The sequence below is a fragment of the Aquarana catesbeiana genome, linkage group LG11 (genome assembly GCF_042186555.1).
Source record: "Aquarana catesbeiana isolate 2022-GZ linkage group LG11, ASM4218655v1, whole genome shotgun sequence".
In the NCBI taxonomy this organism is placed as follows: Eukaryota; Metazoa; Chordata; class Amphibia; order Anura; family Ranidae; genus Aquarana; species Aquarana catesbeiana.
Window position 1 is genome coordinate 218,932,755 of NC_133334.1, and position 25,433 is coordinate 218,958,187.

The following is a 25,433-nucleotide window of genomic DNA, read 5'->3' on the forward strand; positions in this document are numbered from 1 at the left end:
TGTTTAGCGGGAGCCAGATCAGGATCAACTGCAGAATCAGGAACAGGCAAGAGTCTGGCAGCAGGGTACCGAATCAGAAGGCAAAACCGTAGTCAGGAACAGGCAGAGGTTGGCAACAGACGGGCAGCGGGGTACAGAATCAGAAGGCAGAGCCGTAATCATAAGTCCAAGCCAAGGTCAGTATTGCAGGTAGAGGCAGGTTCAGCAGGCAGGGAAGATCCAAGAGAATGGTCAGGAGATAGCTGGGTTTTCAGGAACAAGGTCAATCAGGCAGAGTAACAACAGGAACACAGGGACAAGCTGAAGATGATCCAGCACTGATGCTAGGCAGACTCTCTGTTTATATAGGGTGCTGTGTGCCAGGGTACAGCACACATGTGCAGTGTACATGTGTGCGCACGTTGGAAGTGCCATTGTGCATGCCCACTCTGGATCTCATTTGTCTCTGGCTATGGTTCCGTGCATGCACATTGGCATTAGCTGAACAAGGGTTGGCAGCTGCTGTACGGAGACGGGTGCTTGCTGTGTGAGTTCTCTGACAAGGGGGCAGAAAGACAGAGAGGGGGGGCCGAGAGACGGGGGGCGGAGAGACAGGGGGGAGCTGAGAGACAGAGGGGGGGTCTGTGAGATAGAGGGGGAGCTGAGAGACAGAGGGGGGCTGAGAGACAGAGGGGGGGTCTGTGAGATAGAGGGGGGCTGAGAGACAGAAGGGCGGCTGAGAGACAGAAGGGCGGCTGAGAAGTAGAGGGGGGGCTGGGAAACAGAGGGGGGCTGGGAGACAGAGAGGGGGGGCTGAGAGACAGAGGGGGTAAGCTGAGACAGAGGGGGGGTCTGAGACAGACCACATAGCACTGTCCCTATCTGCAATCCCTCCTCTGCTCCCCCTGTCTCAGTGTGCGGGCATGTATGTGCAGGATGCCGGGTACCTGATGGCCAGCAACGGCAGCACCGTGTCTCCCTCTTGATCCGGGGGTGCTCTCGCTGCTCTGCTCCTTTCAGCGGCTCTTTGGCAGCCTCCACCTCCTGCATGTTCTCTTCCTCCGGGCCCCCAGCCTGTTCTCTGGTCCGGGCCGCACGGTTCTTGGAGGTGGAGGAATCGAGGTTCTGGGTGTGCCCACTCCTGTTCACCTCTTCGGTGGTCATGGAGTGGGTGGAGCTCTTCTCCCTCCTGGGCTCTCACATCTAACTGCCCTCCTCGCTGGCCACCTTCCTTGAATCCCGCTGTTTGCTGCCATGTTCCCGCTGCCGCCAAACTCTGCATAAAAAACGGCCCACTGAGCCATCAGCCCACCGGGAAACTCCTGGTTGTCCCGACGGCCAGTACATTCCTGGTTCCAAACTTCTTCCATTTATGGATAATGGAGGCCACTGTGCTCATTGGGACCTGCTGCAGAAATGTTTCTGTACCCTTCCCCAGATCTGCGCTTCGATTCAATCCTGTCTCGGAGGTCTACAGACAATTCCTTGGACTTCATGGCTTGGTTTGTGCTCTGACATGCATGGTTAACTGTGGGACCTTATATAGACAGGTGTGTGCCTTTGCAAATCATGTCCAATCCACTGAATTTACCACAGATGGACTCCAATCAAGTTGTAGAAACATCTCAAGGATGATCAGTGGAAACAGGATACACCAGCTCAATTTTGAGTGTCATGGCAAAGTCTGTGAATACTTACTGTATGTACATGTGATTTTTTCATTTTTTATTCTTAATAAACTTCAAAGATTTCAAAAAAAACTCCTTTCACGTAGTCATTATGGGGTATTGTTTGGCGAATTTTGAGGAAAATAATGAATTTAATCTATTTTGGAATAAGGCTGTAACAGAACAAAATGTGGAAAAAGTGAAGTGTTGTGAATACTTTCCAGATGCACTGTAGTAAATTGTGTTTACTATGCCTAAGTTTATGAATGAACGGGAAGCTCTGTACAGAGCTTTTCCTGTTCATTCATTCTGTGCAACTAAGGCTGCAGAGAAAGGTGAGACATCGGTGGTCTGTTTAGACCCTGATATTTCACCAAAGTCCCCCAACGGGAGTCCTAAATAATATGTAAAAAATAACTTTAAAAAAAAAAAAAAAAAATTGTAAAAAAAAAATAAAAATACAATAAAATGATAAAAAAATAATTTAAAAAAACCCAATAAAAATAAAAAAACCTCTTGACAGCAGTGGTGGAACTACCAGGGTCACAAAAATAGCACTTGCGACTGGGCTCTGGTGTCCTGCCACCGTGAGGGGACCTCAAGAGGGCAGGAAAGTGGCCAGCTGTGGGACCACAATAAAAGGGTCCCACGATGAGAGTAAAGGGCCCTTGAATCATTGGAAAGGGTCCCCGGTCAGGGGTCAGAAGGGCCTTTCATGGTTTCTTGCATTGGGGGCCCTGAAGGTTCTAGTTATTCCTCTGACCTGAGGCAAGCATCACGAGTGGAGGTGCACTTAGGCCGGAGTGTTCATACAGACACCCTGCCCTCATTGCAGCTGTCACACAGTTTTATTTCCTTGGGGAAGAATGGGGGGTGGTTGGGAAAGCCCCTGATGGGGATTCAGAGACACTAGTTCCCCATCAGGTCTATTCCCTTTGTGATTGACAGCAGGCAGTGGGTGGATCCTTAGCCAATAGACAGCCTGCTATTGGCTATAGAATTCACCCACTACCTGCCGTCAATTACAGTGTGAAAGTGGACCTGATGAAACGAGTGCCTCAGCTTCCCCATCAGTCTCTTCCTGTTGCAGAGTCACTGATTGGCAGGAGGCTGACGGCTGTGAAGCTGACAGCATTCCTAACAACCAGTGACAGGGAGGGGGTAGTGGTGGAATATATGCTGGTCTGCTACATTGTGTACTGTTAGCGGAGTGTGGCTTGTTACTGTTTGTCTCTAGCCTTGTCCTCTAGTCCCCCTGCTCCCGTTTTTTTTGTCCTAATAGCGGGGTCCCCCATCCCAGAGATCAGGATAACATCACACGGGGATAAGGACTAGTACACACAGGGGAACCTGTGATTACTTTCTGCCCCCATTAAATGTCTTAAGACCGCTCCGGGACTTTCATTCATCCTGCCCGCCAGATCTGCTCCCGCTGCTGTCTGTTGTGATAGAGGCTCTGCCTATTCATTTATTTAAATGTGAGTGCAATGATCTTTACCTTCCTTTAATTTTATAAAATATGTGATTGCACTTTTGGTTTGTTTTTACTCCTATGCACAGGTACTTTGCCTGTCCCTGTACACCAACTTAGAGTAGCTCTTAATTACCTCCTTAAACATAAAGAAAGACAATGCTGCACTTCTATTATATGAACTTAAATATCAGAAATGTACAAACAAATTGGCATTGTGAAAATATACTCATGTGCATATACACTATATTACCAAAAGTATTGGGACACCTGCCTTTACACGCAGATGAACTTTAATGGCATCTCAGTCTTAGTTTGTAGGGTTCAATATTGAGTTGGCCCACCCTTTGCAGCTATAACAGCTTCAACTCTTCTGGAAAGGCTGTCCACAAGGTTTAGGAGTGTATCTACGGGAATGTTTGACCATTCTTCCAGAAGCGCATTTGTGAGGTCAGGCAATGATGTGGACGAGAAGGCCTGGCTCGTAGGATGCCATTAAAGTTCATGTGTGTAAAGGCAGGCGTCCCAATACTTTTGGTAATTTAAATGTCTAATACACTATAGTGAATATATGGAATTATAACTACAATTGTGAAATAAAGTGCTAATATTCCTTCATTATAAACTCATACATATAATTTGCTGTATTGAAATAATGTGTGTAAACTAAAAGAGTAGTAATAATAAAATTGCAGTTAAAATAAAAAAAATAAAAAAATCTTGTGTCTTTTTTCTTCTTCCCGTCACCTTTGTGCAAATAACATCTGTGCCTTTTGTGCAAATTACTGCCATCACTGTGCTCACAGAACTCTCACCTTCAATTTACTTGTATCTCAGCATAAATTATCATCCACAAATGTAGATCATCCTGTATCCTCGGTTCACTAGGGACCCTCTAAGTGTTTCTCCCATTATTCCACTTTGTATGGGGGATAGGTTAGTTTAAGGCACATACAAAGAAAGCGGAATACTGGGAGAAACATTTAGAGGGTCCCTAGTGGACAAAGGATAGAGAAGGATAATATTATATATATATATATATTTTTTTTTAACACAGTGTTACGCGGGATACACACTATACAATTTTCTTTAGCTTTTTCAAAACCATATAATATGAGGTCACATCTAATCACTTTCAGTTTGTATGCAATCAGGCAGGCACTTGCACTACATGGTTTAGGAAATCGAACAACAAAAGTTGCATACAGATACTCCTTGTTTAATGACTTACCTGTTTAACCACCTGCTCGGACTTACAACCAGCTCTCTCAACCCGAACTGTACATCATTGTATTGTACAGTACTTTTCTTTGTGTTCTGTACTTATGCAAATTAAAACAACGTTATTGAGCTGGAGTTTTGTGTTTAGCCTTTTTTTTCACAATACAGTACAGTAGTTTAGAATGCTGAAAATATTGGTTACTTGTGGCTCTAGCGACCAATTCGTTGAACGACCTGGTCGTTGGAACAGAACCTGGCCATTAAGTGAGGAGAGCCTGTAGTCTGTATCCAGCTTAAGACTCCTTTAACGACCGACGCTTTAAAAAAAAAGGAAAAGAGTCCCGTTTTGCGGCGCTTTGGAAGCGCTGCTCATTCATTTCAATGAGCAGGGGCGTTATAGCGCTCCCAAGCCGCCACAAAGATGCTTCTTGCAGGGCTTTTCCTAACGTCCCTCCAGCGCACCGCCTGTGTGTGAAAGCACTCATTGCAAAGAATGGGAGGCAGTTTTCAGGTGCTTTTTAGAGGCTATTTCTAGAGCTAAAACGCCTGAAAACTGCCTCAGTGTGAAAGGGGTCTAAGTGGTAGTGTGAGAGTACACTCTTATTCATTTCTTAATTACCTCCAGTTAAATTATCTAAGAACTAATAAAGGTACCAAAACAGGCGGCAGGGACTTCTGAATTTGGCACAGGCCATTTTAAGGGGCCATAGTGCCAGAAAAGTGTCAGTAGGGATTTATTGAATTCCCCCATGTGTTCCCTTTCAATTAAGGGTTTTTTTTTAGGACCGAGAATGGATTTGGAGTTATACTTTTAAACACCCATTAGGGAGCTAATCATTACACAAACACTGTAGATAATACTCTTATTTGTGCCTGTAAGCAAGAACCTCACTTGGTAATTAATAAGAATTGAATTTTACATCAAAAATGAAAGTCAGAAATCTGTGAATTAATCATCACTGGTATTCCAAATAACCAATATGTCATCAATGTGTTTCTACCATCTATGCCATGGAAAGTTAAAAAGATGGATAGCTACATAAATCCTAGTTGCAGACGCAGATCATTTTTTTTTTTTTTACCTTAAAAGAGGTTGTAAAGCCTCAAGGTTTTTTACCCTAATGCATTCTATGCATTAAGGTAAAAAACCTTCTGTGCTGCAGCTGCCCCCCCCTTTTTTTACTTGAACCCATTGGCTCCCGCTGCTGTTAATCAAATCCAGTGACACGGGAGCAGGGGGTGGGGCTGAGTCCTGCTGTCTTTGTCAATGGATGCAGCAGCAGGACTCATAAGCGCGCCCGCATGGGTGCCACCAGGGAAAGCGGCTCTCCATGGGGGGGCACCCAATGAAGAGGAGAAGCCAGGAGCGCCACTGGGGCACCCTAGAAGAGGATTGGGGCTGCTCTATGCAAAATCTGGCACAGAGCAGGTAAATATGACATGTTTGTTCATTTAAAAAAAAAAAAAAAACTAACTTTTACAATCACTTTCATGCAGAGAATGCGTTAAATTAAAAAAAACCTTCTGTCTTTAGAACCACATTATTCTTTTTTATACCAGGGGTTCCACAACCCCTGGGCCGCGGACCATTGGCAGTCCATGGCCTGTTGCTGACAGAGCCACACAGGAGATGAGCGGAGACCTCGGTCTGCCCAATGGTATCACAGACCGCGGTTCACCTCCTGTTGTGCAACCATGCTTGTGTGTCCCCTCCCGACTCCTCTGTCCACCCTGAACACAATGTGATGCAATTAGTAGGGCAGGAGGAGCTGCAGATTGGAATGGAGAGCTCCTCCTGCCCCCTGCCCTGCTGATAGGATGACATTGCCGGGTGGGTGGGGAGTCGGGAGAGGACACATGGACTAATCACAGCCTCGACCCTGCCAAAGGTAGGAGTCTTGTGCAGGGGAGGCAGATATTAGAATAGAAAACTGATATTAGAGAGGAAAGGGGGGGGACAGACTGCGGGGCACTGTGATGGAGGAGGCTGTGATTGCTAGGGGCTCTGTAATATAAAGGGGACTGAACTGTTAACATTACAGTGCCCCTTTCTAGTGCAGTCCCCTAAATATATCACAGTGGCCCCTTATACACAAGCGGACCGATCGGGTCCGTCTGGAAAAACAGACCACCCATTGTTCTCTATGGGGGGCAGCAGACATGTGTCCGATATGATGTGCCAAAAACAGACAGATGGGGATAGGTTTACCATCTGTCTGGCGGATCAGATGACAATCGGATGGAAACGGACATGCAGTCTGTTTCCATCCAACCTCGTTATAGAGGAGAGCAGGCTGTGTCCACGTCCACTATGCATAGCGGAACGGACACGGACCTGTCATCTGACTGCTCAGCGGGAATCAGCAGAGAGATCTACAGTATAGGAGCTTCATCTAATAGTGAAAGATTTGAATGAAAAAGACTCCAATGTGTGGAATTATTTTGATATTCTTTACTTGAAAGAGTCATTACAAAAATTTCCCATAATAAAATCTTGTATATGCAACATAGGATCTTTTTTCCTTGTGTAATGACAAGAAAGGGGGAAAAAAAAAGGATCAAAAGAATGTAGATAGCTGCATAGGGAAAAGAGAACGTATTCCCAAATATATGTGTTGAGGAAAACTGACTTTAGTGAGACCACAAAAAACATTTTCTTTCATGTCAGCAAAATAATCATAAAGCCCTCTGCAGAAGAAAAATCTATTACAAAAACTTTTGTTTTTCAGGAGTCCTTTTCTATTCGATCTTTTCATATACATGACACAGACAACAGAGAACAATTCAATTAGCAAACATGGCTTAACCATTTTTTTTTAAGATACAGAGAAAAAAAAAAAGTGGTTTCATAGCTGCTAGCTGAGATTTTGAAAATTCATGAAACTCAGACATACAGGCCTCTGAAATATTTCAGATAAATTAATTGTAGTGCATATGGAACTTTTCCCTGTGTGTAAGGGGTTTGATCCAAAGGCTAGAATCCATTCATTTTGCTGTAGTAAAGCACCAATTTGCTATATTCTACTTAGCACATATCTCCCGTACGGTTACCCTCCCCTCATATTACATGTCATAAAAAATATGTTCCACAATAAAATGGTCTTGCTTACTGGGGATGTAATGTTCTTCCTGTTCTGAATGCTAAGGTTTTACCAAGTTAGCGAAACAACTGCTATTACTCTACAATAAGTTCTCATGTAACATGTCATAGAATAACTGACCCCCTGTCACCAAGTTACTTTGGGGCAAATTAGGATCAAAGAGTAGAACCCTGAACTGCACATCATTTGAATATACTACAAAACTGCGCAAACAAGGAAGCTGCAGGAGGAGAATGTCCATTTTGTACATAGAAATTGCTGCCATGAAATATATGCATTTTGTTTTAGGCGAAACAATCCATTAGCTCTGTGGTGAAGATTACTTGTCAAACATTCCTTGGTATTTTTGCTTTTCTTTTTCTCTGGAAGCACTGAGGGCAGCATCTGTCAGTTGTATATATTGTCTGATGTTTGCATCTGGATATATAAAAAAAACAAACAAAAAAAAAAAACAGTTTAAGAATATATCATTTACACAATAAATTTAGTAAATTCAGGAGTAATTATCCAAATCATACGAAAAGCAAATTCATTTTATATATATATATATATATATATATATATATATATATATATATATATATATATATATATATATATATATATATATATATATATATATATTTTCTTAACGGCGCAACTACATTACATGCATGTGCAAGGAGTGTTGCCACAGCCACTAGAAGCATACAGTATGTGACAGGGTGATGATGCAGAAGGGATATTGGGGGACAAGTACAGGGTGTTTTCATCCCATAAAAGAAAGTGCCAGAACAAGGTCCTTTATTGCAGAATTTTCCGTTATTTAAAAAAAAAAAAAATGCAAAGTTAATACGATTAAAAATGACATATCATTATTAAAATTTAAATTTCACAAGATCTTATGGGTTTACTGCTACTTAAATCTTGAACAGGGTGAAGAAGGGTTGGAATATTTTTTTGGTATTTTAACTGCTGTTTCTGTAGCCATTGGTTAGCTTTTCTTTCGCTACCTATGTGGTTACCGTAAGAGAAAATGAGCGAAATTCTCCAAGTGGGTCATAGCCAATAATAAAACATTCTTTTTAAAATGTCCGACACTAGCGACTTGAAATAGAAGGAGTGGAAGTGAAGAGGTTGAGTCTGATGAATGGACATGTGATCATGTGAGACCAAAGCTGCAGGGGCTAGAAGCATATGAAAAATTCCTTTTTTTTTTTTTCTAAAGAAGAGTTTGGATTTTCATACAGTTACATTGGTCCAGTGTGGACCAATGTAACTATGCATTTACCATACCTGTGGGATCCCTATAGAACCTGGAAATCACTGTAGTAGACACTGCTACTCCTGTGATCTTCACTTACTTCTGGATCTTGTGTTGGCTGGCTGGATGTCCGGTCAGGACCTGCCAATCATCCAGCACAGAGGCAGAATGGGGGTCTGCCTATGTAAACTAGGCAGGTTCCCTGTCAGTACAGAAGGCATGGATCCTGTGTTCCTGCAAAGCAGAAACATGGATCCATGCCTTCCCCTAGTAAAAGCACCTCTCACACTGTAAAAAAACACTGGCTAGGCACACAGTTAACCCTTTGATCGTCCCTCATGTTAACCTCTTCCCAGCCAGTCTCATTAGTACCGTGACAGTACATATTTTTAGCACTGATCACTGTATTAGTGTCACTGGTCTCCAAAACGTGTCACTTAGTGTCTGACCGTCAACCACAATATCACAGTCCCGCTAGAAGTCCCTGATCACCGCCATTAATAGTAACAAAAATATCCCATAGTCTGTAGACACTATAACTTTTGCGCAAACCAATCAATATACACTTATTGGGAATTTTTTTAATCAAAAATATGTAGCAGAATACATATTGGCCTAAATTGATAGAAATGTAATTTTTTGCATTTTTTTTTATTGAATATGTTTCATAACAGAAAGTAAAAAATGATAGTTTTTTTTTTCAAAATAGTTCTTTTTTGTTTAGAACACAAAAAATAAAAAATAAATAAAAAAATACAAAGCTCTATTTGTGGGAAAAAAAGTACATACATTTAATTTGGGTACAACAACACATGACTGTGCAATTGGCAGTTAAAGTAACGCAGTGACATATCGCAAAAAATGGCCTGGTGAGGAAGGCGGGTAAATCTCCTGGAGGTTAAGTGGTTAATGGTGCCAAGGGGCCGACCTTCTGTCTTCAGAATGCAGCTGAACAGCCACTAGGCACAGGACCCAGAAGCAAGTGGAGATCACTGTAGGGGTGTCTACTACAGTGATTTTCAGCTTCTAGAGCAGTGGCTCTCAACTCCTGTCCTCAGGACCCACTAACAGGCCAGATTTTAGGGAGATGCAGACTAGAATACTGCAATTACTGAGCAGCAAATCATATCACCTGTTATGTATTTCAGTTATCTTGCAAACCTGGCCTGTTAGTGGGTCCTGGGGACAGGAGTTGAGAACCACTGTTCTAGAGTGATCCCACAGATATCATATTAGTATAGTTACATTGGTCCAAGCTGGACCAATGTAACCATTCATAAAATTTTGGGTGAAAGTTGTCCTTTGTGTGAAAACAATGAGAAAATTGATAAACAGACCCATCTCTACTTACTTCAGCTGTGAAATTTGTATGCACTGGTTGCATTTAAATACAGAGCTCTAAAAATTAGCATAGGTAAAAATAACATACAGTTGTGCAATAGGATGATTGGGGAACTGCAGATGTAGCAGCCATTTTATTTCAGTAATTTTTTGCTCCTGCTAAATAGTCATAAGACCACACAGTATCAGCTTTTATCCTTCTGCAAGAAGATCATGGATGTAAATTAAAATCTGCAAAGAAATCTGAAATAAAACAAGAATCTGTGTTTTAATTTCTGTTGTTGAAGATTTTCCCTCACTTAGGTTTATTTACTAAAGCTAGAGAGGGCAAAATTAGTGACATTTCTGCATGGAAACCAATTAGCTTCTGATCTTGGCTTGTTCTAAGCTTTGGTAATAAAACCTGGAAGCTGAGTGGTTTCTATGCAGAATTGTGACTAATTTTGCCCTCCCTAGCTATAGTAAATAAACCCCTTACTGTCTGGTGAAACCATTATTACAATGACAAAGTAAGGGAAATCTTTATAATTGAGATTCAGATAGCAGTAAACACCTGACAAAGGTTCTGCACTCTAACTTTACCTGAAAAAAACAAAAACGTTTTGGCTGGAGTTTCACTTTAACTAGCACTCAGGAATGATACAGTAAGACTATACGGAAAACTCACTGCCCAGGAGATTGCTAATCACTTCAAAAATAAGATTGAGTCAATTTGTCTCAAGATCTCCGCTCTACAGATATTTCCACCACTTTACACTCCTTGTCCTCCTGCACAATCAATACTTCCCTCTTTTAACCCAGCTACTATAGAGGAAGTCACTAAACTTTTTTCTAATGCCCACCTAACCTCCTGCCCCCCTGGACCCTGTTCCTTCTCAAATACTACAGTCACCATCTGACTTAATCCTACACTCCTTAAAGCGGGATTCCGACAGCTAAATTTTTTTTTAAAGTCAGCAGCTACAAACACTGTAGCTGCTGACATTAAATAAGTAGACTCACCTGTCCTGGGTGCCCGCGATGTCGGCCGCCAGAGGCCGACCCGTCCCTCGGCTCTCGGGTCCCGGCACCGCCATCCTAAGTAAGGGAAACAGGCAGTGGAGCCTTGCGGCTTCACTGCCAGTTTCCTACTGCGCACGCGCGTGCAGCGCTTTGTGCATGCGACGCGACAGTTTCCATAACACACCGTGCCCCATTCCCCAGAAGACAACGCGGGGAGCAGAAGACTGAAGATCACTGCGGTGTAGGAAGAGGCAGATTAGGAAGACTGCCTAGCAACAGCCATTTCACGTAAGTAAAAAATTTTTATTTTTTTCCTTCATTTTTTTAGGTATTTTTTTGTGCAATTTTTTTTTTCAGGGTGGACCTCCACTTTAACTCATATCTTTAACCTCTCACTCTACTGGCATCTTCCCCAACCCTCTAAAACATGCGCTAGTCACTCCCGTACCAAAAAAGGCCTCAGACCCCACCAATCTTAACAACCTAAGACCCATCTCTTTACTCCCTTTTGCCTCCAAACTCCTTGAACGTTTAGTCTACAACGAACTGAGCGACCACCTCATTGAGAATAAAATTCTTGATCCCCTTCAGTCTGGATTTTGCCCGCAGCACTCCACAGAAACTGCCCTCCTAAAACTCACAAACGACTTACTAACAGCCAAAACCAACGGTCATTTTTCCATACTCTTACTCTTGGACCTTTCTGCTGCCTTTGGTGCAGTTGACCACCCCCTCCTCCTCAAAAAACTCAATTTGTTGGTCTCCATGGCTGCACTCTCCATTGGTTCGAATCTTACCTATCTCATCGCACCTTCAGTGTCACTTACAACTCCACTTCCTCTCCTCCAACTCCTCTTACTGTTGGGGTCCCCCAAGGTTCTGTCCTTGGACCTCTACTATTCTCGATCTACACGTCCTCCCTGGGTCAGCTGATAGCCTCCCATGGCTCTCACTACCATTTATATGCTGACACCCAAATATTTCTCTCTGCCCCTCAGCTCACCCCATCAATCTCCTCACGCATCACTGATCTACTAACAGACATATCAGCCTGGATGTCAAACCACTTCCTCAAACTGAATCTGAATCTAAAACTGAGCTTTTAATATTTCCTCCCCCACGTGCCCCTTCCCCTGACTTCTCTGTCAAGATCAATGGCACATCTATCAGTCCGTCCCCACATGCCAAGGTGCTAGGGGTAACCTTAGACTCTGAACTGTCCTTTCAGGCCCACATAGAATCCCTGTCCAAATCATGCCGCCTTAGCCTCCGCAACATTTCCAGAATACGCCCCTTTTTAACTAATGACACCACCAAACTTCTAACTCACCTCGACTACTGCAACTCCCTCCTCATTGGATTACCTTTACATAGACTATCCCCCCTTCAGTCCATAATGAATGCCGCTGCAAGACTCATCCACCTTACCAACCATTCAGTGTCCTCCACCCTTCTCTGCCAATCCCTCCACTGGCTTCCACTCACCCAACTAATAAAATTCAAAGTACTAACAATAATTTACAAAGCCATCCATAATTCTGCCCCCAGCTATATCACCAACCTAGTCCCAAAATACCAACCAAGCCGCTCTCTTCGGTCATCCCAAAACCTCCTGCTCTCTAGTTCCCTTGTCACCTCCTCCCATGCTCGCCTCCAGGATTTCTCCAGAGCTTCTCCCATCCTTTGGAACTCCCTACCCCAATCTGTCCGACTGTCCCCTAATTTATCCATCTTTAGGCGATCCTAAACTAACACCGTTTTACTTCCTCCATCAGCTCATCCCCCACAGCTATTACTTTTTGTATCAATTGACCCTTCATTTTTAGATTGTAAGCTCTAATGAGCAGGGCCCTCTGATTCCTCTTGTACCAAATTGTAATATAACTGTAATGTCTGCCCTCATGTTGTAAAGCGCTGCACAAACTGTTGGCGCTATATAAAACCCGTATAATAATAATAATATACTGGTATGTACTACTCACCTTTAGGCTGCTTACAGGCAGCTTGTGTCAGATAGCTGTGAGCTGTAGAATAGTCACAAAGGTGATAGCAGGACACTCCAGCACGGTACAATGCCTTAACATTATGAGGCTGCAGTTTAAGAACATGCACACTGCACTCATATACACGCTCATACCGTGGGTGCGGATTCTGAAGGAGACATGCTAAAAACACAAAAGAGGTGCTTTAGGGATGAGAGAAACTATAGATTTCACACAGCTGTAGACATACATTTAATATTGTACCTGCTAAATTATTATAACAGTCTGCCTGAAGGGATTGTAGAGTTTCCAGCTGCTGTGGTGTGAGGCTGACAGAAGCAGGGCCCAGTCCAGCCAGGGGGCTAATCAAATTAGGGTCTATGCTGCGGAGCTGCAAAAGAGCACGATGGTACAGACTCATAGCTTCTCGCCAACGATGCTCAGAATAGCTAGCATTGCCCTGAGTCTTAAAAGAGACTGCCAACTGAAGCCGCTGCTCAACGTCTCCATCCTACACAAAGGAGTGGGGGAAAAAAAAAAAGGGGTTAATCTTCAGTATATATTTAATACTAAGTTAACTGCAATAAACAAGATAAATTGTTTGAGCAAAACACTGCTAATGACCCTTGTGATTCCAGATATGCCTGTCAATGTGGCAAAGCTCCTCCATTTCTGCACATTGGGGCATCCATGGCCAATATACAGTGGAACCTTGGTTTACGAGTAATGTGGTTAACAAGCGTTTTGAAAGATGAGCAACTTTAAAAAAAAAAAAGTCTGACTCGGTTTGCGAGTGTTGTCTCACAAAACGAGCAGGCTTCAAGCCAATGGGGTGTGCAGTACCGCATTTGGCCAGAGGTGCGGGGGCGCCGATGACACTCGGAACGGTTCGAAGCCGTTCGGAAATACTTAGTTACCAAGTGTTTCTAAGCCTCTCCAAGGATTTCCGAGTAAAGCCGAGCTGTCCCTGAGCATTTCCGAGGCTCTCCGGCGCCCCCCCACCTCTGGCCACATGCAGTATTGCATGCAATAGAAGTCAATGCGGAACAAATTATCTTTGTTTCCATTGACTTCTATGGGGAAACTCGCTTTGATATGTGAGTGCTTTGGATTACAAGCATTCTCCTGGAACGGATTATGCTCGTAATCCAAGGTTCCACTGTAACTAGATCTCTAAAAAGCCTTGTTCACTCAGGCTTGACGAACAATGGGTGAGGTGAGATTTTAAAGGCATTACCGAGAAAGGTTCATAGTATATAAAAAAAATATTTTATTACAAAGTACAAAAACATAATACAGAGATACACCAAGTGACATAGTCAAATCAAACATAAAAAATGCATAACAACAAATGCATCGAGGACAGCATGTGGGGGACAAAGAATAGTCACAATAGACGAACAGTTAAGCATGAGATGAAGTAGGTCTCACTAAACCGACGCGTTTCGGAAAGTCCTTCGTCAAGGTTTGACAAGTGAGATTTATCATCTGTTTAATATTACAAAAGCAAAAAACATAAAGTGGTTAGCATCGCATATACATGTGATATGATATGTCCCCCATACCTCATATGTGAGAATGAACTCACTTACCCAATGCAAGTGTTACAAAGAGATTCAAAGCAAGTAATCAGCTCTACTGTGGTATCCCAGGCCGTGTGCAATTCTAGAAGATCCAATTATAGGTAGATGGAATGCTAAGAGAGATTCATGTGGAGGGCACCATTTCCCTAAATGCTGAGACACGTCACGCCCAAATTAGGGCGCAACGTCTGTGCGTGGGCTGGGGTCCACAGGAATCTTCGGACCTAAGACCAAGCAAACAGTATCATGAGGAATGGCAAATAGGTGGGGGTGAACACCCCCATTCAGCTGGTACAGAGAACCTATATATATATGTAAAAGCTAATGGCCAAAGAGAAACATACCTGGGGACTGGAGCCAACAAGAACACCTACAAGATGTAACGTAGGGAAAGGGGAGGAGGGTTCAAAGGACACCTTGCTGACCATCAGACTGACATCAAAGAAAAAATCTGGTATTAGGAGAAAGAGGGGGGATAAGAGTCATACAAATAATATATATATGGGTTGTGGTATATATAAACCACACCACATGTGAGCAAGTAATCGAAAGGGTAAAAAAACCCCCAATACCCCCAGTCCAACAAGTGACTTACTTTAGCAGCTAGGAGCCCAGCGTGAGTGCAACATCCTCCTCCGATCACAAGATCCGAGTGGATGAGCTCGACTATTTATCTCCACTGGAAGTGCTGCCAGCTGATTGCAACAGCAATCAGCTGTGCGCATCGTGTCCACCCTGAGCTGCCTCCTCCCATTAGGCTCCAGCTGACAAGGGATCCGCCTCTGGGCAGATCTCCCGTCATCCTGGTCCAATGGTGGGCCCCCTGGGAGTGGACCGCGCCACGCCCCCCCAAAAGAACGGAAGACGCCGGCCCCAACCCCACACCGCGCACGCGCACCAGTAACACTGGAGCGCATAGTCGCGGCTGACGTCACGGCGCCGCGTCCCGGAGGCGCGCGCCGCCGTTCACTCCCACCAGCACGGGAAGCCAGAGCCGGAATCAGCTGACGCTGATCCCGATCTGGAAAGGAGGAACACGGACCGTTCCCCTAGTGTGTCCCAAAAGGGACAGCCTTACCGTGCTGGGTCCACGCACACTGACAGCAAGGGGCGGTGCCTGAGAAAAACATGCCGACAAAAGTAAAAAAGGTGCAGGCTTGCACTCTCATACAATCCATAGTCATGTGAACACATTGGATATCATCCAGTGCTCCTAAGGCGTGAGATACCACAGCAGAGCCGTAACATGGGGAGAAATATAAATGAAAAGAGCATAAAGCCATGGAGCAAATAAATAAAAGGGGGAACAAGGCTCAATGCTCCCTCGCACCTGGGGCACGATAAGCAGAACAGGGGATAACCCCAATGTCCTGCCAAACCAGAAACATGGACATGCAAATAGGCCCCTGTCACCCAAAGCCCCAAGGTGGATTCCTAATTTGGACATAACGTACGGGCAAATAAAGCCCAAAAGTTGTAAGGGCATAGATTGGGGCAGGTCAAGGGCCTAGAGTCAGATAACCTGCATACCATGTGGCAAGACCTGGGGCATGCATACAACCAGGTACTCAGGTAGGGATCTATCTTTCCATGCTCCCAGAGTCAAAACCCTCCAAAAAGGGCTTGAAACAAGTGGAGTCATTGAGTCCAGGGGGTCTGGTCGCCCGTAAATTATAGATCCACCTCAGTTCAAGTTGGAGGAGATCCTTGTTCCAATCTCCTCCCCTCCCCCTGGTTTATTTTCATATCTTTTTTGTGTATTCTTTCATTAGAATTTTGTAGATCATGGCCAATTACATGGGGAGCAATTGGGACAATCTTATGTCTGGCTATCTGGATGAGTATGGTAAGAATGAACACATTGAATCAGAAATCAAAGGACTTTTTTTGAAACTTACTAAACTCCTTGAGAAAAAATCATCCTTGTACTGGCACATTAGATCCTTTCGGGACTATATTAATGATAATATGAACCCATTGGGACTCAGGGTCCAGATCTTCCCCAATTTAGAGGGCCTGGACACTGAGTTCAAAAATGCCTGGGAAAAAATCCTACGCACCTGTTCCAAAGACATGATGGAACTTCTTATCACTGAATATCATAAACGGTCTGATGCGCTGGATGGCGATATTCAGGCCATATGTTTAAAACTTCAACCACTTCAGACTCACAAGACTTACATAGACAGGGAGATTAAACTTAAAAAACATCTTGAGGACTTTAACAAAGACATCCTTATCAAAAAAGAAAACAAATTTAGTAGGGACCGTGGTGCCTTTGAGGAAAATAGGGCCTATCGGTGGAATCAACCACATTCCCAAAACCCTAATAGATTTAGGAACCGGAGGGATCACTACTCTGCCATCTCTAATTCCTCTTCAAGCGTTTCCTCTGTTTCCTCACAGGTTTCCTCCAAAACTAAAAAGGGAACACGCTCCAATCAAAGTGAAAACAGATCTCAGGGACCAAGGACCCATAACGTGAATACGATGGATGGTTCACAAAACACATCCTTGATGGCAGGTAGATCAATAGGAGGGATCAGCGGTTGTCCCACCACTGTCCCTCCTATACCTCTGGTGAACAATATTAACTCACCCCCGGTCACTAGATCCAAAACCACTCATCAGGGAGCTGACAGACAGGATGTTGTCCCTTTAGTGGAGACACTTTTGAGCAAACCTACAAACAAAACCTAGATGGGGCAGGGGAGGTGGGTTCGTTGGACAGTGCTGACCGGCCCCTTAGGTCTTTCAGCATTGTCAACCTTTCCTCCCACGTTCTTACAGAAGGGGAAAAATGTATACTCCAGAAGGGACTGGGGTTCTGCCCCAATGAGAACATGGACAGATTCGAGGTCGTCAAGGACCTCGAATTGTTCGCACGCAAACTAATGTTAAAAAACATGTATTACAAGCCCCAGGGATCCATAGACCTCACACCCCAAGAAAACCGGGCCATTGATCAGCTGGTGTCGCTCTTGGAGGAGAGCGACACGACTGATCTTATTGATCGTATTGATTTACCCTCTGTACTTTCCCTTCCCCTGTCCAACAGGGATGAGCCGGCTCAGAAGTCGGCTCAGGGGTCTAAACTTAAAAAGAAATCAGTCCAGTTTCCACCCCCCAGCTCCAACCCAAACATCTCTACGTTTCTTAAACTGGTACACAAAGATATTGAGAGGTTGCGTATTCACACTCCTGGACGGACCAACACTAACCTAGCTGACCGACAGGCACTTAAGGAACTTGTTGACAATAAATCTATAGTCATCAAGCCCTCGGATAAGGGGGGGAACATTGTCCTGATGGACAATGCTCAATACATCTCAATGTGCCATAAAATACTTATGAATAAGAACTGGTACAAAAAAATCTCCAGGGATCTTATCAACAGGTTCCACCAGGAATATTATTCCCTAGTGGACACGGCATACAACAACAAAGTCATTAACAAGACGGTTTGGGAGTATATTAGGGTGAAATTCCCTATTGTACCAACTTTCTACTCATTACCAAAAATTCATAAAGACAGCCAGAACCCTACAGGGAGACCAATTGTCTCAGGTAGAGGGTCCATTAGTGAACACGCGAGTCGTCTGATTGACGAATATCTCAAACCTCACGTCACGAGTTTACGCTCATATGTAAAAGACACCATACATTTTCTGAAAATCATAGATAATCTTACTATACCAGACAATGCATATTTAGTGACGATTGACGTAGAGGCTCTGTACAGCTCTATTCCCCACGCGGGTGGACTTAGAGCTGTTAAGAAGGCCATCTTCCAGAGACAGGACGGAGACTGGACCTATAATGACTTCATACTACAACTGTTGGAATATATTTTATATCACAATGTTTTTTCCTTTGATGGTTCTCATTTCCTCCAGGTACAGGGGGTGGCAATGGGGACGTGTTGTGCCCCATCCTACGCCAACCTGTACCTGGGGGAATGGGAAACCACCTTTCTCAGTGATGAAAACTCGTCGATGTATACGAACCACTTCCTGTTGTGGTTCAGATACATCGACGACATTTTCACCATTTGGGATGGCCCTATAGAGCTGTTGCAATCATGCCTCGTGTACATGAATAAAAATTGCTTCAATTTGAATTTCACCATGGCATCAAGCCGTAGTGAGATCGCATTCTTGGATGTCATGGTCTATAGGGATGGGGATGGTGGACTCAGAAGTGGCCTTTTTCGGAAGGCCACGGCCGGGAATACCATCCTGCATGCCTCTAGCTTTCACCCACCCAGTCTCATTAAGTCAATACCCTACAGCCAATATTTGAGGGTGCGTAGAAACTGCACCGACGAAGCGACTTTTAAGATAGAGGCCAATGACCTGCGTGCGAGACTCCTTGAGAGAGGTTACTCACGTACCTCCCTCAAAAAAGCCTACAAACGGGCCACCACACATACTAGGCAGACCTTGATTTATTCACAAAAAAACAAAAGTCAGGACAATTCTCTACGCATCATCACTAAATATTGTAACCAACACATTGAAATCAAGAGAATTGTGTCCAAATATTGGCACATTCTCACTATGGACCCTAACCTACAGAGACTTCTCCCTGAAAGTCCCCTCTTTACTTTTAGGAGGGCCACCTCTCTATCCTCCAGATTGGTGAGAAGTGAATTTAGGGATGCAAAGTTTGCCCAGCATTGTAAGTACAGGGGCACCTTTATGTGTGGAGCCTGTGGATACTGCAGATTTATGTTTACCACGAAAAATCCCACGTTACCCAATGGTAGTGTCTTCAGGCCCAAACACTTCGCGAACTGTAAGACGAAGGGGGTGGTCTACATGCCCTGGTGTGATTGTGGATGTTTCTATGTCGGAAAAACCAAGCTGGAATTCTGGCATAGGGCATACCGCCACATCAGAAGCATGCAGACATGTGACCCCGACTTACCATTGGGGAGACATACGGCCCTGGTCCACCAGGGAGAATTCCCAAGAATCAAATTTTTGATCTTGGATCGGGTCCACCCAGGTTGGAGGGGAGGAGATTGGAACAAGGATCTCCTCCAACTTGAACTGAGGTGGATCTATAAATTTACGGGCGACCAGACCCCCTGGACTCAATGACTCCACTTGTTTCAAGCCCTTTTTGGAGGGTTTTGACTCTGGGAGCATGGAAAGATAGATCCCTACCTGAGTACCTGGTTGTATGCATGCCCCAGGTCTTGCCACATGGTATGCAGGTTATCTGACTCTAGGCCCTTGACCTGCCCCAATCTATGCCCTTACAACTTTTGGGCTTTATTTGCCCGTACGTTATGTCCAAATTAGGAATCCACCTTGGGGCTTTGGGTGACAGGGGCCTATTTGCATGTCCATGTTTCTGGTTTGGCAGGACATTGGGGTTATCCCCTGTTCTGCTTATCGTGCCCCAGGTGCGAGGGAGCATTGAGCCTTGTTCCCCCTTTTATTTATTTGCTCCATGGCTTTATGCTCTTTTCATTTATATTTCTCCCCATGTTACGGCTCTGCTGTGGTATCTCACGCCTTAGGAGCACTGGATGATATCCAATGTGTTCACATGACTATGGATTGTATGAGAGTGCAAGCCTGCACCTTTTTTACTTTTGTCGGCATGTTTTTCTCAGGCACCGCCCCTTGCTGTCAGTGTGCGTGGACCCAGCACGGTAAGGCTGTCCCTTTTGGGACACACTAGGGGAACGGTCCGTGTTCCTCCTTTCCAGATCGGGATCAGCGTCAGCTGATTCCGGCTCTGGCTTCCCGTGCTGGTGGGAGTGAACGGCGGCGCGCGCCTCCGGGACGCGGCGCCGTGACGTCAGCCGCGACTATGCGCTCCAGTGTTACTGGTGCGCGTGCGCGGTGTGGGGTTGGGGCCGGCGTCTTCCGTTCTTTTGGGGGGGCGTGGCGCGGTCCACTCCCAGGGGGCCCACCATTGGACCAGGATGACGGGAGATCTGCCCAGAGGCGGATCCCTTGTCAGCTGGAGCCTAATGGGAGGAGGCAGCTCAGGGTGGACACGATGCGCACAGCTGATTGCTGTTGCAATCAGCTGGCAGCACTTCCAGTGGAGATAAATAGTCGAGCTCATCCACTCGGATCTTGTGATCGGAGGAGGATGTTGCACTCACGCTGGGCTCCTAGCTGCTAAAGTAAGTCACTTGTTGGACTGGGGGTATTGGGGGTTTTTTTACCCTTTCGATTACTTGCTCACATGTGGTGTGGTTTATATATACCACAACCCATATATATATTATTTGTATGACTCTTATCCCCCCTCTTTCTCCTAATACCAGATTTTTTCTTTGATGTCAGTCTGATGGTCAGCAAGGTGTCCTTTGAACCCTCCTCCCCTTTCCCTACGTTACATCTTGTAGGTGTTCTTGTTGGCTCCAGTCCCCAGGTATGTTTCTCTTTGGCCATTAGCTTTTACATATATATATAGGTTCTCTGTACCAGCTGAATGGGGGTGTTCACCCCCACCTATTTGCCATTCCTCATGATACTGTTTGCTTGGTCTTAGGTCCGAAGATTCCTGTGGACCCCAGCCCACGCACAGACGTTGCGCCCTAATTTGGGCGTGACGTGTCTCAGCATTTAGGGAAATGGTGCCCTCCACATGAATCTCTCTTAGCATTCCATCTACCTATAATTGGATCTTCTAGAATTGCACACGGCCTGGGATACCACAGTAGAGCTGATTACTTGCTTTGAATCTCTTTGTAACACTTGCATTGGGTAAGTGAGTTCATTCTCACATATGAGGTATGGGGGACATATCATATCACATGTATATGCGATGCTAACCACTTTATGTTTTTTGCTTTTGTAATATTAAACAGATGATAAATCTCACTTGTCAAACCTTGACGAAGGACTTTCCGAAACGCGTCGGTTTAGTGAGACCTACTTCATCTCATGCTTAACTGTTCGTCTATTGTGACTATTCTTTGTCCCCCACATGCTGTCCTCGATGCATTTGTTGTTATGCATTTTTTATGTTTGATTTGACTATGTCACTTGGTGTATCTCTGTATTATGTTTTTGTACTTTGTAATAAAATATTTTTTTTATATACTATGAACCTTTCTCGGTAATGCCTTTAAAATCCCACCTCAGGGGAACCCATTGTTCGTTTTTCTATATTATGGGATGTGGCATACCTTACCTGTTCGCTACTTCGGGTCAGATCCCTTTTTGCTGTTCACTCAGGCTTGTGTAAGAGCAGTGTGTACAGCAAGCTTTTGAAATGCATTTGCAGAGCTTTCGGCAAGCTTTGTTGAAACCTTTAACCCTTTCACTGCTGAAAATATTTTCCCCCTTTTTTGCACACATTATTGCACATTTTAGGCCTGAAAGCAGAGACTCTATATAATAAAATGAGGACTTGGCAATTTTTTTGTATCTCACAAGATAATTGCGCTACTGTTCATCAAATCTAAAACAGGTTATAAAATAAGGTTGCATTGAGTAAATAGATATTAGATATATCAAGCTTAAAAATTGTGTGTATCCATGAAACAGCGAAAACTATGGTACTAAAAACTGTCCATAGGCAACACTTTAAAAGCCTTTACATCTCATCAATTTAGAGCAAACAATAAATGATGGCTCTAGAATTATTGTTCTCACTTCAGTGTGCGTAGCCACATCTAACATAGTTAGCGCAATTGTCAAATTTATATGTACCTGATGTGTACATTGGTATGTGGAGGCGGAGGACCTTTAAAAACTTGTTAGGGTGTATTTTTTTTCTTTTGCATGCATAGTCCTAAGGTACAGAGCCATTGAGAGTGACTGTGTACCCCATGATCGCTGTGACCAATTGCAGCATCACAATGTAAACAAAGGTTGCTACAGCCATGTCTCACTTACTGGCTGGTGATAGGAAAGCCGATCTATGTACAGGAGAAAAAAAAACCTCCTTGCCTCCTCAGCAGCAGTGCAATGAAGTAACTGTGACAAAGGGTAATAAAACCCACCCCTCTAATGTCATTCAAAACCCATCCCTCTAATGTCATTCACCCCTCTACAGTATATGTCAGCCCCATTTCATCTCTGGTCTGACCTGTATTTTAACCCCTCACTTCCCTCGTCCTGCACATCTATACATTACACACACACACACGACATCACTTCCCATTGACAATTTCCCTGGCCATAACGCTTTTAGACCCTGGATGTCTCATTAATAAAGAGAACCTGTCACCAAAAAAAAAACATCACATAGGGGACTTTTTGTCCCCTATGTGATGTAAAAAAAAAAAAAAAACCCAAAATTTAAGTAAACATTTTTTTTTTTTTTTAATTGTTAATTTTTTTAATTTTTTCATTGTAAAAAATTTGAGTTGCAAAAATCCAAAATGATATTCTGCGTTTAGCATAAATGACCTAAAAAAATGTGACAGTGTTCAATAATTTTGACAGTTGCACTCATCAATACAAGGACATAGAAAAGGAGAAAGGTGTTGTGCGGTCACTTAACCACTTGACAACTGGGCACTTAAACCCCCCTCGTGACCAGACCAATTTTCAGCTTTCAGCGCTCTCACACTTTGAATGACAATTACTCAGTCATGTAATACTGTACCCAAATGAATTTTTTGTCCTTTTTTTCATACAAATAGAGCTTTCTTTTGGTTGTATTTGATCACCTCTGCGTTTTTTATTTTTTGCGCTATAAATGAAAAAAGACCGAAAATTTTGAAAAAAAAAAAACGCATTTTTCTTTGTTTCTGTGATAAAATTTTGCAAATTAGTAATTTTTCTTCATAAATTTTGGCCACAATTTATAATGCTACATATCTTTGGTAAAAAAAAACCCAAATTAATGGATATTATTTGGTCCGTGTGAAAGTTAGAGAGTCTACAAGTTATGGTGTAAATCATAAAAAATTAATCACACCTGATGTACTGACTGATCTCATTTCTTGCGACCCGAACAAGTCAGGAAAGTACAAATACCCCCCAAATGACCCCTTTTTTGAAAGTAGACATTCCAAGGTATTTAGTAAGAGGCATGGTGAGCTTTTTGATGTTGTCATTTTTTCCCACAATTCTTTGCAAAATAAATTTTTTTTTTTTTTTTCCCCCACAAAATTTTTATTGTAACAGGTTATTTCTCTCACATGGCATGTGTATACCACAAATAACGCCCCAAAACACATTCTGCTACTCCTTCTGAGTATGGGGATACCACATGTGTGGGACTTTTTCACAGCCTGGCCACATAGAGAGGCCCAACATGCAGGGAGCGCCATCAGGTGTTCTAGGAGCATAAATTACACATCTAATTTGTTGACTACCTATTACAGTTTTGAAGGCCCTGGAGAACCAGGACAATGACATGTGACACTGACGTGGCACTGATGACAAATGGCACTGATACGTGGCACTGACAGATGGCACTGATACGTGGCACTGACACTGATGTGGCACTGATGACAGATGGCACTAATGACAGATGGCATTAATACGTGGCACTGATGACAGATGGCACTAATACGTGGCACTGATGACAGATGGCACTAATACGTGGCACTGATGACACGTGACACTGATGACAGATGGCACTAATATGTGGCACTGATGACACGTGGCGCTGATGACAGATGGCACTAATACGTGGCACTGAAGACACGTGACACTGATGAAAGATGGTACTAATACGTGGCACTGATGACAGATGGCACTAATACGTGGCACTGATGACAGATGGCACTAATACGTAGCACTGATGACAGATGGCACTAATACGTGGCACTGATGACAGATGGCACTGATGACACGTGACACTGGTGACATGGCACGTGACACTGACAGGTGGCACTGATGACAGATGGCACTTATACGTGGCACTGGGGACAGATGGCAGTGGGGACAGATGGCAGGGACAGATGGCAGGGACACTTTTTTTTCGTTTTTTATTTTTTTGCTGTCTCTGTGTGAGGAGGAGAGCCGGCGATGAGAGATGATCTCATATGTTTACATATGAGATCGTCTCTCATTGGCACCGCCGATCGCGCTAAAAACGGCCGCTATGATTGCCCGTTTTCAGCGATCTGTGACTGGCTGTGTCCAAGGGACACGGCCAGCACAAAACTTCCCTTATGCGCGCCCGCGGGAGCGCGCAACGCGGAAGTAAACAGGAGGACGTCCAGGGACGCCCTCCTGGCAATTGGAGTCCGCGCTGTAGCCGTCTTTCGGCTATAGCACAGACGCCTAGTGGTTAAAGGGCATACAAGTGCCTAAACGTCATATATTAACAACACACACTAAATAAATATATACTATATACACATACACTAGAGCTGCACGATTAATCGTTAAAGAATCAAGATCGCCATTCTACCCCCCTCCCGATCTTAAAAAAACATTTCCCCATTCAGTGCAGAGAGTTCTTTGCTCAAGCGACAGCTGTAAAAAATAAATAAAATAAAAAAAGACACAGGCAGCCTGTAATGCTTCAGGCAGTGAACTCATGTCAAACAACAGTTTACAAGCGTTAATGTATTCTCTGTAGTTTCTCCTATCCCCCGAGAAGATGTCTGATGGGCTTATTTTTGGTTCTGGGGTGTTGGATTGTGTAACCCAAATAGGGAAGTTATCAGTGACATATGATTTGAGATTCTGATTCTCAGTTGAGAGGTTTGAGACCATCTGTGAAAGAGCATCAAATCTCTGATTGAACGCCCCCAGGTGTGTAACTACCTCCGATGGATCCATTTTATTCCTATTGGTAGGGGTTCATGCTATCTGTAATGATTCAGGCAGTAAACTATGTTGGATTGTGTGGATCACAGCTTCGGAAGTCTATAAATCCTATATTCTTAACCGTTAACTTTAAC

At 43.9% G+C, this 25,433-nt stretch overlaps 1 protein-coding gene across 2 annotated transcripts in view; it reads right to left on the reverse strand.

Moving 5' to 3' along the window:
• Window positions 1–6,775: 6,775 nt before the first annotated feature.
• Window positions 6,776–25,433, reverse strand: part of TTC9C (tetratricopeptide repeat domain 9C) — a 47,497-nt gene continuing 28,839 nt past the window's right edge. For both annotated transcript variants that reach the window (XM_073605332.1, XM_073605331.1), the window contains exons 2-4: window positions 13,272–13,518; window positions 13,008–13,190; window positions 6,776–7,856 (exon numbers count right to left, since the gene is read on the reverse strand). In XM_073605332.1, the coding sequence (XP_073461433.1) occupies window positions 7,759–7,856; window positions 13,008–13,190; window positions 13,272–13,518 (528 nt within the window). In that variant the 3' untranslated portion in view covers window positions 6,776–7,758. The remainder of the gene's footprint in view (window positions 7,857–13,007; window positions 13,191–13,271; window positions 13,519–25,433) is intronic.